This window comes from Apostichopus japonicus, chromosome 18 (assembly GCF_037975245.1).
Source record: "Apostichopus japonicus isolate 1M-3 chromosome 18, ASM3797524v1, whole genome shotgun sequence".
In the NCBI taxonomy this organism is placed as follows: domain Eukaryota; kingdom Metazoa; phylum Echinodermata; class Holothuroidea; order Aspidochirotida; family Stichopodidae; genus Apostichopus; species Apostichopus japonicus.
The window spans coordinates 19,371,627-19,386,811 of NC_092578.1; the positions used below are offsets into that span (position 1 = coordinate 19,371,627).

The window sequence follows — 15,185 nt, forward strand, 5'->3', positions numbered from 1 at the left end:
GGGCCGGTGGCCCGGTGGGCTGGGGAGCCTGGTAAAAATTACAGCCCATATTCACAGTAGTTAATAGAATACAGACAGGCTGTGTAGAAATATATTTTTAACTGTGGGAATCACCATTTTGCATCTAGGCAGTCCTTAACTTCAAAAAAATCTCCCCTCCCATTAGACCCTTCCCACAGGACGGCGATCACTATGTAAGTAGCATATCAATGAATAATGGGCCCGTCTAGGTGGAAAATGCCCGGGTCGGTTTTAAGACCCAGTCCGCCCCCGTTGGCACTACTTATGTTTAGTTAGAAAAAGCTGTAGTTATATACCTATATGAAAAGGGGGGGGGGGGAGGGGAGGGTCAACTGCCATCCACTACAAATAAAAGATGACTAACATTTTAAGCAGTTTGAAGGTCATTATAGTGTAATGGTTCTTAGCCCCCAAACTGCAAAACGTTTTCAAAGAGTACTTTCCTGAAGACTCGGGTTCGCACCTTATGACTCTCAGATATTGTGGTCTGATAAGTAAGCAAGAAAACAATATCTTTCCAATTGCCTCGAAAATTGCGTGACCCTATTTTATTTTTTGAGAAGAGGAATTTACTTTTGTCCGCTGTTAGTGTATAAAAGGTGAATAGTGAGGCAAGCTGCTTGAATATTACTGTGGGATAAGGGAATTTACCTAGGTCACGCAGAATGACGTCACAATAGATTACCATATTTTTACACGGCGACGAGGACTTTAATAGTGCATATTTGTTAATCACCGGTGCACATGTATACTGTACAATACAGTCACGCACGCCGTACATGGACAGCAGTGTATACTTATCACATAACAACCCGATCGTTCTTCCGGAGCACAGACACAGCAGTGAACACTAAATTTTGCAGTGTTACCTGAAACTGGGACGAAAAGTTTTCCGAAATCATGTCCGTGGTTAATAATGTATCAAGGAGAGTGCTTCTCCATTCGAAGGTGAATTATTGTCGCAGTTAATTTTTCCTAGGTAAAATCTACAACCAGCCTAGGCCTAGTACTAGTACTACTACTAGTTGTGAAGCGATGCCGGTTCGTTAGGCTCCACCTAACGTTAACAGTATCCATAGGCTTAGGCTATAACTGCATTTTATCTTACTTCTTAGACAAACTTATCCCTAACCACCAAGTAACATTTGTATTTACTATAACTAGGCAAATTTTGGTCCTGTTAGTATTGAGATAGCTATGTAGCATGGCGGGGTGACTTAATTCGCACGTAAATGAGTTATTTACCTGGCAACTTGCATGCACCATTTTAACTATCTTATCTATATTGACATTGTTCATGATGGCAACCCTAAATCTCATAACCTAGGCCCTAGGCTATTGACAATGAATGACAGCCTACAAAAATCACAGGTATTATTGAAGCAGATTTAAATTAGGGATATGCTACATGGAGTTGTGGATAAATGGTTTAAGTAAGAATATTAAAGTGATGAATTGTTTTTACTTAAATCGCTTTGAAAAACCATTGACGTTGAAGTAGCCATGCAATGTTTAATGTACTAGTAGTGTACTAAGTACTACTAGTGGTTCCAGTGCCATTCCGCCATAGGTACATACCGACATATCATACCACCATAGGTTTCAATCCTTTCTGTCATGGCGGAAAGTTTCAAAACCTATGGCGGAAAGTGACATTTTAGGAATGGATTTTACACAGGAATGTATCGGTGAAACTTTCTTTGATTCGCGTGGAAGGATTGGTACACCCTCTTCAAAAGTGATGGTTCGCTGGATAGAGACTGCATTGTAGTTAAAACAAGATTATGGAAATAGATGCAGTCTTTAATGTACATGTTGATTGAATAGTTTTAGTTTTAATCGTAAGAGTCGATACACTGTCTTCAAATATATAACATAGTTGGTTGAATAAATCGAATTAATTTAGGTTGATTGTTTATTAAAAAAAACAATTCTGATTGTTGATTTAAATGACTGATTTTGTGGGCCTAGGTAGTGTGAAGCGAAGCAATATACTGTGCATATAGGCCACAGTGCACCCACAAAAATGTGCTCTTTCTGTCATACGAAAGTGCTTTACCGCCATCAGGGTATCATAGCGGAATGGCACTTTTTCTATGGTGGAATGTACATATGGCGGAATGACACGGCCCCGAGTACTAGTAGGCCTATTGAATAATGTTATTTAAGCTGTATATCATTTGTCCTCCGTGTTAGGGTAGTTCTTCAACATTCTCCAGTGAGTGGTTTGTTAAACTATGTTCAGTAAAATGGTCACTAAGGCTTACTGTAGAATAGCCTAAAGAATACTTTTGCAGGCAGGAATAATCATAGCCAACTTTGGATAAAAGATTTAGGCATGGACATGTTATGTACAGCATTTATTTATAATATGACTAATTTTGAGTCGTGGGGATTATTCTTCTATGATTGTAAAACCATTGTCAATGTAGTGGACCGTCCGACCGTGTTAGCTGACTTGTAATTAGTTTAAAATGGCAGCATTTCATTTAACTGTTGATTTGACATCATGTTTAATGCACCACAAAAGTGATCCTCCACACCATCCCCTTACCCACCCCAATGATTGCCCTGCCCCCCCCCCCCCCCAATGAAAGAATTCTTGTAAAGAGCTGCTCAGTAACAGGCTCAACAAAAAAATCATTTGACAAGTAGTTATCTTTACAATCTGTACATAGGGATTAGTTCAGCTGAATGGCCAAAGGTCTTTAATCTAGAAGCCTAAAATTTCCTTTAATGAAGAACCCTGGTTCAGAATCCTCAAGATTAAGTAAAGTATACACAATTGCATGACTCTGTCCAGTTACAGCATGCCTGCTTGGTATTAAATGTAAATTAGCATTTATTGCACATGTACGGTTGAACTATGCCCAGAGCATGGAGTTTAAGTACCAGGGTTCAAAAATTGTCTGTTCGCCCAGAGTTGATCGTTATTCCATTTCTCAATTTCATCGAGAGAGAGAGGGAGGGGAGAAGGAGAATGATTCAAACAAATAATCCAATAGGTTATAGTGAACATACCATATATAATATACTGTGATATCTCAGTCAGTAAAATTACTCCTATAGAGCTAGCCTTGTGCCCATTCTTTTGTCATGCTCTGGTATGCAATCTTAAAGTAACAGTGTATGTTTTGTTGCTGAAATTGTGAAATTGGCCAAACATTTGGCCTAAAATATTATGTTTTTAATTTTTTGGGTGATAAAAAATATGGCATAATATTTGATCAAACTAAGGTAAATCTACTAGATCATGAATTCACTGAAGCCGTCAGCTAACTGTTTTACTCAACATGACCTGTTCGACACGAAATAGGCATAAATGTGAAGAAAGTCTAGATAGTCAGGCAGTCTTGCAGTGTATGTTTCCTCGCGATAAAACTGATAACAGAATCACCATGTTTTTAAAGGTCTTGGAGGGTGTGCTGCTTTGACCAATTGAGATCATTTAATTGTAATTACAGTTAAGTCAGTAATACCAAAATTATCACTCAAGTCCAAATAGCTGCTTTAAATAGGCATAAGGTGAGCAGTTTTGTTATTGCTGTGTTTGCTACAAAATCTTACTCATCTCAATATCCTGAGTTCAAGGTCAATAGTGCACCTAAATATGCTAGAAAGTGTAAAGAAACGGTCAACTGTTGTCAGACATGTATGTATAGGTTTATTGCCACACAAGATCATTTCTTTGTTATTGTTATGTATATAAAATTTGGTTTGATTTTACCCTTGAACCCAGACTCTATCAGTTAATTAACATTGTAATAGACTAGCAGCTTACAAGCACACTGATATGTGGGAGCAATGCTTATGAACTGTACTGTGAAGTCATAAATTCTGTGACCATTCATAGCTTTTTCCTGTATGAGCATACTTGCATATTGTGTGTTTGGTTATATAGCTATTTCCTGGATTAGCATATACTTTTATAATGTGGGTTTGGTTTATATTGCTCTTCTGGTAGAATTCCCAGATTTTTTTAAGTCCATTTATATTGCTGAATATTTCTTGATTATTAACAACATACATTGATTATTGTCAGGATTGTAAAACATAGCTCTGTTGGTTGTTGATTCCCATAGCTTTGTTTTATTAATCACTGAACCAAGGAGTGCAGAATCAAAAGGGGAAGTCTTTGCTGAAATGAAGTGTTAAGCACACTGTACAGCCTGAGGAGTGTTGTGGGGCTGTTTCTCCTGCATCAAGTTAACTATAAATAGTTATACCCAGCAGTGTTGGACTGTGTAATTCAGTGTGCGTGTGTTTATCAGTACCAATTGGATTGTGGTCTTAAATGGTGAATAATTATGTACTGTTCTCTGAGTGTCTTCTGCCTAAAATTGAGAAGAATATTAGATATTCTGCTTCCAGTGGGTGGTGTCTTATAAAAGGTTCTTAGAAAGGTCTAAGAAATCATTTAGAAATAATATAAAACAAGAATAAAAGACACAAATGATGAAAAAAGTTTAGGGGTACTCTACCTCGCTCTATGCCTGATAATCCCTTTGTCATCACAAGTTTGGCTCTTGATAATTCATGAGTACAAAATGAAGGAAATATTACTGCTGTTGAAGGGTTACATTTGTTATAATCATGTCACAGGTATACAGTCAAAAGTCAAGTTTACAGTGTCTTATTAGCTAATTTATTGATAATATGACCCTGCATAAAGTAAATATACTCAGTGCAGTATTTTGTGGTAGCTATAAGGATTGCACTGTTAGTGTGCTGATAATTCATCCCTTAGTTAACACAGTGTCTTAAGAATGCAGAGTAGAAGTACTGTACGATACAGTCGAGAGGTTTCTTGCTTTGATGTTAAGAAAATTACCTATTACATCATTGAAGGCTTTTGTGCTATACATGTTGTACAGTTAATCACAGAGCCATCTATGTGGATGATTGGACTCTACTTTGTAAAGTGATTGTTTTGTGTGTAGACATTTATCGGTAGTTTCTGAATTCTGTAGTGTCTATAGATATACCACATTCTACTATCACCGATCTATACCCACATTCATGCAGTCACAGGTTTTACAACCCAAGGTTAACCTGCCATGCGGCTACGGCCTCTTACCATGCACTGTACGTCTTTCAAGTAAATAATGACTGTATTACTGTATCCTGTCAGGTTTTAAAATGTAAGGAATTCTTGTGTGTACAATACATGCAGCATGTTTCTATTAATACAGAGACCTGTTTACATTGGTAATGTATGAACAGTTGAAGAGCCAAACATTTGCTAGACTATGTCAAGTTTCATGGTTTACTCAGTTATTCTGAGCAGTATGCTTAAGTACATAAAAAATCTTGTAGATAAGAAATTAATATACAGCCAAAGTACTTCCAAGTTAATATTTATATACTTAAGTGATGAAGACATGATTTTGAACAGATTTTAAATGACAATCATAGTTGCCCTTCCAGGTTATTTGACTGATGTAGTCTTTTCAGAAAGCTATATCATAATTTGTTACAATCTCTCAAAGATGTTAATGAACATATCCCAATAATTGCAGTACTCAGGGAAAATATAGTTCTATACCACTCATAGGCTGCTTTGAGTTGACGAATTGTGAGTGTCCCTGTGCCAAACACACCTGCTTTTGTCCAACACTTTTTATGCATTGCCTTAAGGTACCCGGTTCTTTTTTTTCCTCTAGCAGTCAGGCGTAACACTATTCAGCCACTAGTTCCTTTGCCCTGTACAGCAAGTTAAATCATGTAGTATTCTCTTGAATAAGGTCACTTTTGTGTGAATGAATAAGACTGAATTGATGCTGCTGGTCATAGTTTACAATTAGTTTGATGGTACAACTTTAATTTGTATGGTGAATAGTAAAATTCTTAATGCTCATATAAGTTATTTTGTTTGTTTATTTGTTCTTTGCTTATAATTTATTTTGTTTTGCTTACAAGTGTGAATGTTAGGGAATATCTTGTCTGGTATATGCTTTGAAATATGCTATCCAATTTTGGCAAATTGTGAATACACAAACAGAAAGATTTACAGAAGTCCAAAAGGTAATATTTTCAATAAGAACCCATAAACTTCAAAACTGCTCTGCCAAATGTGATCACTAAGCAGCCCTCTGATATTTGTGAGTAAATTTCTTTCTCTGATCTCTTTTGCTTCCTCCAGAACCTTGTTCTCAGCACAAGATGCGTCTCTTCATCAACGGTAATTAACACTTCCTTTAATTTGATGATTGTTAGAGTTCTGCAGGTCATTATACCTGTAAGGATAGCATCAGTTAATGACTGGCTTGACACAAATGTATTAATTCTTTGTGCTGGTAGGATGGCATCAGTTTATGACTGGCTTGGCACAAATGGATTAATTCTTCCACTGGCTAACTGGCTTGGTGGAGACAGTGCCTCTCACTGATCAATGCAATATTATACACTCTGACATTTTGAATATTACAAGTGGAAGTGAAAATGCCTTTGGAGAAATGTTTCTGTATTTGGGAATCTTGATTTACTTCGCTCCTCTCTTACCCGTATTTAACTGTACATAAATGCGCTTTCCTATCTTCATATATGCTACATGGCTGGATCATTTTAGCTCTTCCCCCCCCACTCCTGGGGCATCTCCTACTTACTCGACCTTTGGAATTTACCATGCAGATGATCAACCACAAGTCTTTGTGCGGACCTGTTCGTTGATGTTGTTAATTAGCATGAAATTTAATTAATTCATATCCATTAGTTATGAACTAAGTTACCTTAGTTATTATTATTATATATTATTATTTTTATGATTATTATTATTATTATGATGAAGTAGTACTAGAACATTTTGCAAGGAATCTGATCGTGCTCTAATGACTTGTCTTAATAGTGTATATGTCTTGAAATGTTATAACATAGTATACACTTATTTTGAACTGAAACAAAGACTAAACCATTTTGTTTTTTAATTATATTCTTGACTTTCTTTTTCAGAATTTGAAAGAAGTTTTGGAGCAAAAAGTCCCAGAAACACAAGCAGATGTCAAAGAATTTAGGAAGCAGCATGGATCAAAAGTTGTAGGCGAGGTGCAGGTTGATATGGTAAGTGCAATGTAAGTGGCTTTAGGTTAAATCTTAAAGAAAAGAGATTGAGCTGGAAGGATAACAAGTTGTAGGAGAGGTGCAGGCTGATTTGGTAAGTGAAATGGAAGTGGCTTTAGTTAATATCTTGAAGAAAAGAGATTGAGCTGGCAGGATTACAAGTTGTAGGCAAAGTGCAGGTTGATATGGTAAGTGCAATGGAAGTGGCTTTAGCTTAAATCTTAAAGAAAAGAGATTGAGCTGGAAGGATTACAAGTTGTAGGCGAGGTGCAGGTTGATATGGTAAGTGCAATGGAAGTGGCTTTAGCTTAAATCTTAAAGAAAAGAGATTGAGCTGGCAGGATTACAAGTTGTAGGCGAGGTGCAGGTTGATATGGTAAGTGCAATGGAAGTGGCTTTAGCTTAAATCTTAAAGAAAAGAGATTGAGCTGGCAGGATTACAAGTTGTAGGCGAGGTGCAGGTTGATATGGTAAGTGCAATGGAAGTGGCTTTAGCTTAAATCTTAAAGAAAAGAGATTGAGCTGGCAGGATTACAAGTTGTAGGCGAGGTGCAGGTTGATATGGTAAGTGCAATGGAAGTGGTTTTAGTTAAAATCTTGAAGAAAGAGACAACAACTAACTACTACGATGAACTTGCAGCATTAAAAGCTGTTGATGTAAGTGTTAGGTAGGATAGGGATGTATGATTGGAAGAAGTTAATTGAAGGTTACAAGAGGTAAAAGAAACTTTCATGGGGGAACTCAAAAAGGTGCAGGTGAGATGCAGGCTGGAGATGGATGCTTATTAAGAACCTCTAACTTGAGTACAGCAAACATATGAGTGTGTCACTGTTGTTAACTGCTGAAAAGTTCAGGAAATGCGATTCAGGTTGACACAGTGTGGTAAATATTGAAAGCTGAAGAGTTTGGAGTATAGTTTACAGTGCAGTAAGTCAGCTATTACAATTCTCAAGTGATGGAATTTTCAATATTTGTCAAGATTCTCTTAATGGAGGTTGGAATTGCTTGCATTGCAGATGTACGGTGGTATGAGGGGTATTAAAGGACTGGTCACAGAAACCTCTGTATTGGATCCAGATGAAGGCATCCGTTTCCGTGGTTACACTATCCCAGAATGCCAAGAGAAGCTCCCCAAGGCACCAGGCGGTGCGGAGCCACTCCCAGAGGGTCTCTTCTGGTTGTTGGTTACGGGGGATATTCCAACAGAAGACCAAGTAAGTGATATGCACGATAAAGAATAAGTCTTGGACCTTAACCAGACCCCTTTAAGTGTAGCCTTCTTCTGAATGTACCAAAGTATCCTGATGAAAATTTGAAATGAAATTTAATTAAAGGTAATATGTCAAATGAGATTAATTACTTGCTTAAACTTTGAAGCAATTTAACAAATCTTAATATCTTGGAATACCTCACTGGAACCCTTTGGAGAACAGTGCTGGAGCAACACAATTGACTAAAAGGTATCCTTTATTGTAGCATCTTTTAACCCCACTCCTCCCTGTATACTCTTCTTTCTCTCCTCTCCCTCGTGCATATACCCCACAAGATCATATTTTCTGGCCCTAAATTTGCTAGAAAAATGTCACTTTGACATTTGAAACAAATGTTTGTTGGTCGAATCATCTAGAATGTTTGCTTGGGTAAATTTTGCTTGGCTTATGAGAAATTTTGTGGGATTTCTCTGGAGAACGGGGGCCATGATTATAACACGTATCGTGCTGACGACTGTGCAATTGTATGTTAAGTTATCACATGTGTGCTGTAGGAACCACTTTACTTAATCCAGTACAAAACCCAGAGAGCCTCAAAGTTTGAAGAAATTTAAATAAAGGGGGGGGGGGGGGGAAAACCCCCATATCTTTTGCACTGCTTGTAACAGTTTTTTCTGCTTTTTTCAGGTCAAGGCACTATCCAATGAGTGGGCCAAGAGGGCTGCTATCCCGTCACACGTGGTTCAGATGCTGAACAACTTCCCAACCACCTTACATCCGATGTCACAATTCAGTGCGGCCATCGTAGCTTTGAATAGCGAGAGCAAATTTGCAGAGGCCTACTCCAAGGGTGTGCACAAATCAAAATACTGGGAGGTGAGATATTCTCGTACGATGGCAGGTTATTTTGCTTTGCGTTTCGGTTGCTGACAATTGTGGAGCCGGAAAGAAAATGTTACCATTTTACTTCTAAAGAACCAAGCAAATCAGAACCATCAGTTGTCTGTAGATGTGGTCTCTCGTACAGAACAAGTGTTTTCTTAGCTGTTGGATGGAGTTGTTCGACACAGTCGACCTATGAAAACTTTTTACCTTTAAATTTTTGGAAATAAGTGAGGCTGTATTTCATTGTTTTAATATATTGTTATAAAATTTTGTTTTATTCATTTATTCATTCTGTTTGGCCTCCAGCCTTGATTATCTCTACCTCTTCTGGGTACTCATGGAATTTCAAAATTAAAACCAATGAAATAACATCACAGTTAATCTTCATATATGTTTCATTGTAATACATCTAATATACAGCAACATACAATATTTTATCCTTTTTAATATTAATATTCATTAATATACGAGCTTTTTTGTAATCCGTTCAATCCTAGTTTGCATATGAAGATGGAATGAATCTTATCGCCAAGTTGCCAACGGTTGCTGCCACCATTTATCGCAACCTCTACAGAGAAGGCAGTAGCGTCTGTCCCATAAACACTGACCTTGATTGGTCTGCCAACTTCTCCGCTATGCTCGGCTACGATGACAAAGATTTTGTAGACCTGTTAAGACTTTACCTCTTTCTTCATAGGTGAGTTAGTTATTTTAGATTTACATCACTCCTGGTAAAGGGGAGGAGGGGGGGGGGAACTGTGAGAGTAATGAGTAACTTAGTTACTAGTGAGATGTGGTGGTATAAATATAAATTTTAAACTCCTCTTTCCAATCAATGTCTCTCTTTCAGTGACCACGAGGGCGGTAATGTGAGTGCTCACGCAACGCATCTCATCGGTAGTGCTCTTTCGGATCCATACCTTAGTTTTGCAGGCGGTATGAACGGTCTCGCAGGACCCCTCCATGGATTAGCCAATCAGGTAAGGCTTAGGATTCCTTTGTCTACTGACCTGGAATTAAATGGAATTGTGGGCTATGGGTACACCTCATCCTTGTAAAAGGTTGAATTCATGTGGTCTTTTAATTTGCATACCACTTAAAGGAATAAATGCATGAAGCCAATAGATTTGGACACATTGTTATTAAAAATTGTGGTAAAGCTATTTTTATTGCAGGAAGGGTGGGGGGGGGGGTTGGGGATTAAGTTACTCGGCTTTGAGTCACACATTGGGAAGCATATGCATACTGATTCAGTATTTCAATGACAGAAATTATTCTAAAATAACATAAATTTCAGCGGAGACATTCAAAAATGAAATTCATCTCACAAAGGAAAGTGAGTCACAGCCAGTGTTTTTGTTACTTTATATTTTTTACCAAATAATGCAGAAGAAAGTTTCTTTACTTCCTGTTTTTTATCCCCACTTTTAAGGGGGTGGTGTTGGAGTTTACTGTGGGGGGGGGGGTGAAGGCGGTGGCTTGATGGTAGGAGGCTATAAGTTTTCTTAAAGTTATTTAATTTTACTATGATTCTGTTTCTTTCCTTTGTTCTTATGTAGGAAGTGTTAGTCTGGATTAGCAAGCTCAGGGAGACCCTCGGTGGGGATGTCTCTGATGACCAACTAAAGGAATTCATTTGGAACACATTACAATCTGGCCAGGTAAGTGCCGGTGTGGACCTCATTAGGTCTCATGAATATGCAGTCTACCATACTTTCACAGCCTGCTTCATAGGTTAGGATCTGTTCATACTGTAAGAATGTGTGCTTAGAAACATGATTTGGGAGGACAGTTAAGAGTGGTATCAGCATAATGTCCCAACTGGCTGATTGGGTAGCTAAAGGGGGCTCAATCTCCATCTTCAGCCCCTATTCACTCTGTGGGCGCAGCAGCAAGACTGTGCCTGAAGGAAACACTTTTTCTACAAACCCCTGAATTATAAACTCAATGAAATCTTTATTACCCATGTACTCGCACCGTGAAAGACTTTAGAACTGCCTATATGCTGATGCACTGGTATTCCTGTATGCCATGGTGTATTTTTGCCCAATATCATTCTCGCTGGCTGGAAAGATTGGTGGGGCAAATTGACATTAAAGCATTGCAAATGCTTTGGAAATGCCATTGGCAGTTTTGTGACAGTTTGTAAATTCTGCTGCTGCTATGACATTACCAGTAGTAATACTTCTACAATACTTTCCTTTTTCCAGGTCGTACCAGGATTCGGTCATGCCGTTCTACGTAAGACAGATCCACGATATGTGGCGCAGCGAGAGTTTGCACTCAAGCACATGCCCGAGGACCCTCTATTCAAGCTAACCAGCCAATTGTACAAGGTGGTTCCCGATATCCTCCTAAAGCAAGGCAAGGCCAAGAACCCATGGCCAAATGTTGATGCTCACAGCGGTGTCATTCTGTGGGTAAGTAATGCCTCCTGCTTTTCACCATGACAGCGTTTTCAAAATGAGATGAAAAGTTGATGGAATATCTACTCGGGTGAAGCGTTTACCACATATGTCGTTGTTAAGCATTTTGGAAACTAAGTTACAGTGTAATAAATAAAGGCTGTAGGAGCTGCAGCAAGGCTCCATTGATAGTCAGCAACAGAAATAGTTACTGTAGGTCAGCAGTGCCTTATGTGTTACACACTGGTACAAGAGGTAAACATATCCTTTGTATCCAGGACGGGTGTGAATGGCTGACTTTCGATACATTGCCTCACTAGTCTGAAGTGGATTCCTCATTTTTGCCAGGAAACTCTCGGACCTGATAAATTATGTTTCTCCCCTAGTGTTGACCTCTCGGATTTAGTAACCCGCATCGTGCATTTTAAGGAAGGGATGGCATTTTTAGGGTCCACTCTTGGTTTTAGTGGTTCTATGTTTCAAGGATGATAGTCAAAAACATGGAAATAGGAGCCTGTTATCAGAAATCAGGAATGTCTGGCCACCTTATTGTATATGAACATTATCCTTTAATTTTCTTTTGTTAATCTTATGTACAACATAACAAGAGTACAACAATATTCTCTTACAATGTTTTCATCGATTTCTTTTCATTCTGCTCGGTAGTTGTTGATTTATCCCATTTGTTTTATTTTCTTCTCACAGCATTACGGTCTAACGGAAATGAATTACTACACAGTAATGTTCGGTGTGTCTAGAGCCTTGGGAACAATGGCGTCACTTATCTGGGATAGAGCCCTAGGGTTCCCCTTGGAGAGACCAAAGTCGATGAGCACAGAGGGCCTTAAAAAGCTTGTCGGTGCCTCCTAAGAGTGCACAATGCAATGTCAAAAAGTCATCAGAGGATTTAATCTTTAATAGAACTGTAATTGGTATTTCCTTAAAACTTAACAAAAGTTTGATGTGTTTTCTAGAATAACTTTGTGGAACAATTAAATTACCAACATGATACTTATTTATGACAAAGCTTGTCTATACCCTCCTCTTTTCTACAGTTCTGATGGAGAGAAAAGTTGGGACAGTGTATTTGTTTTAATCCCTGTGCGGTTCAGATATTGGTGGTTGTCATGGACGTATATATTTTTTTCCTTATTATCATGATACAAATTGGAGTATGGTACTTAGATTGGAACAAATGGAGGATTTCAATTTGACAAATGTTTCTTGGCTACCTCATTCAAAAGTTAGCTAAGTTGCGAACAAAAGTGATGCGTTTTGACAATATGCCCCCCTCCCCCCTGCGAAGGTTGTTCAACTTCTTCAAGAGTTATTGCAGTGGGGTGAGGATGGCTGTCGCCAGAGAGGGGATGGAACAGATTTCATTAGACACATTGTCTCTTGATTTTTTCTCACCTCCCCCACCCCCTCCCCCACCCCCTTGCCTGGTAATACCTGAAGGATCAACTTCCTACAAACAGAGAGGTTCAGCAATGTTTCTTTATAGACTTAAAATGTTAGTACAATATGAAGACAAAATAAGAGACCCCAGTTGACTGAATGAATATAAAAATGGAGTTTTGTCTTGGCAATGAATTTGATTTACCTGGTTTTGCAACTAGGTTTCTTCTATAAACAGAATGGATTGACATGCATTTACCAATGTTGTGTAGTGTTTAGTTGGGATATAATGTGAACTCTATGTAATAGAGTAGAAGATGGGTCTCAGTGGCTTCTGTTCATCATCATCACTCACATATCATGTGCATAAACCACCAAGTATTAATAAAGGCACATAATATTATTTCACAGGGTTGTTATACATACAACATTTGTAGGTTGGTTAATGGATATCACAGTTATATTTAGTGTAGTTTAAGCAGGGACAACTTTATAATGTAGATGTAAGATTGTGTTGTTTTTTGCAAAAAAGCCCTCAAGATCTGGGATGTTGAAATTTATATCATAGTCAGGGAGTAATATATTTTATGTATAAAATAGAAATGTATGAAACTGTTCTGCTGGACAATATTTCAAGTTTTGGTGGATGAATAATTATGCAACATTTGAAGACAGGATGCCAAGTAAGATTAATTCTTGGTGGTGATTGCATGATACTATAAGGGATGAAGGGGGGGGTGAAGGGGGTGGATGAGCAGAGGGTGTAGGATGGTAAGAGACAGTGGATGTATTCGTCTTATGCATGTAATGCTATAATGATTACTCTCATAAACATGAAAGCAATTACACATCTTAATCTCCGGAAAATGTGCTCTGTAACTTGCATTATGCCTCGGGTAATAATAATAGGACCACCCCTAAGAGGTGATCACTTATTGAGCTGCATAATAATTGGTGCTACCACCCTCAAATGTGCCTAAATACTTATCATCGGTAATGGTACCAACTCTGCAACGGAATTGCAAGGACTACCTTCAAATTATTTTCCTTAAAGGGAAACTTAGTTGCCTAAATGAACCATTCCTAGATTCTAGGATTAATGTGGAGAGTGTATTCCTCTAGGAATGGTTTCCTAAAACCTTGGAACAATTTGTAGTGTGCTGAAAATTAGGGCCAGTAGCAATAAATAGAAATCATACTGCCTTGTAAAAGGCATTAAAGAATCGTGCACAAAGAAACGTCTCATGCCAGTATCTGACCTAGTTTCGAATGAGGTGTAACATAAGTGTTAGACACCACCATCGATCCCAGAAAATACACACACACAGCTTGCTACCGTCAGTCATAAGACACTAGTGCACAGTCAATACATGCAGCTAGGGTCGATACCCACAACACAGTGTGCATAGCAGCGTGGACATCTCAGGTCTAGATAAAAGATAACAAGGTATCACGTTTCATTACTGTCTGCATTTTGTAGCGACACAAAAAATACTTCACTTGCAAGATGACGGTTTCAGATGGCGGTTTGGGGCGAGTCTTCAATGCCTTTAAGCTTTGTGAAAGTTGATTGGTTGTGCGGTTAGTACCTTTTATGCACTACAGAATAATTCCAGATGGTAATGGATGGCAGGGACCAAAAGATAGAGGTCCTAGAGAACAGTTAAAGGATGTTACAAATGTTCACAAAACAGCCAGCCTTTGGTCAAAAAGGTGGTATTGTTTCTGTGACATGAATTATGGCTTGTATTCCTCACATGAAAAGACATTTACAGTGGAATAAATCTACTGATGATGAGAAGAAAGTGTTATCAGTTCTTTGTTTTGCTGTCTCTCTCTGTTCGCAACAAACTAACCTTGCTCCCCTCCCCCCCCCATCAATTTGATATTCTAACATTTGTAGGACAACAAAATGTCTTTGACTTTCTCAACAGAAAGAGTTAAAATTGGACAAGTATATAAGACTGGAGAGGACAGATACAAGACATCTATAGCATTGCCTATTTGCCTTGGAATTTGCTTTCCCTGTAACAACATTCTGTTTCTCCAAGAAAGGAAAATGCCTAGATGAGGAACCTTCATTAGTCAGTTCTACCCAAAAATAAGCAAAAAGGGCAGTTAAGGTATAGAAATTTATTAAAGAGGCAATAGTTTTTAGCTCATACCAGCATGCTGGTGTGAGCTGTTGTTACAGTGCAGCGTCTATCA

At 38.3% G+C, this 15,185-nt stretch overlaps 1 protein-coding gene across 2 annotated transcripts; it reads left to right on the forward strand.

Moving 5' to 3' along the window:
- Positions 1-775: 775 nt before the first annotated feature.
- On the forward strand, positions 776-14,176 carry LOC139958406 (citrate synthase, mitochondrial-like). Of its 2 annotated transcripts, XM_071955469.1 has the most exons (10): positions 776-969; positions 6,164-6,202; positions 6,970-7,077; positions 8,095-8,292; positions 8,977-9,165; positions 9,672-9,871; positions 10,025-10,154; positions 10,734-10,835; positions 11,385-11,594; positions 12,285-14,176. In XM_071955469.1, the coding sequence occupies exons 1-10, from the start codon at positions 922-924 to the stop codon at positions 12,447-12,449; spliced, it is 1,389 nt and encodes a 462-aa protein (XP_071811570.1). In that variant the 5' UTR covers positions 776-921; the 3' UTR covers positions 12,450-14,176. The 2 variants fall into 2 exon arrangements, with proteins under 2 accessions (XP_071811570.1, XP_071811571.1); XM_071955470.1 differs by lacking the exons at positions 776-969; positions 6,164-6,202; positions 6,970-7,077 and adding an exon at positions 7,589-7,641.
- The last annotated feature ends 1,009 nt before the right edge of the window (positions 14,177-15,185 follow it).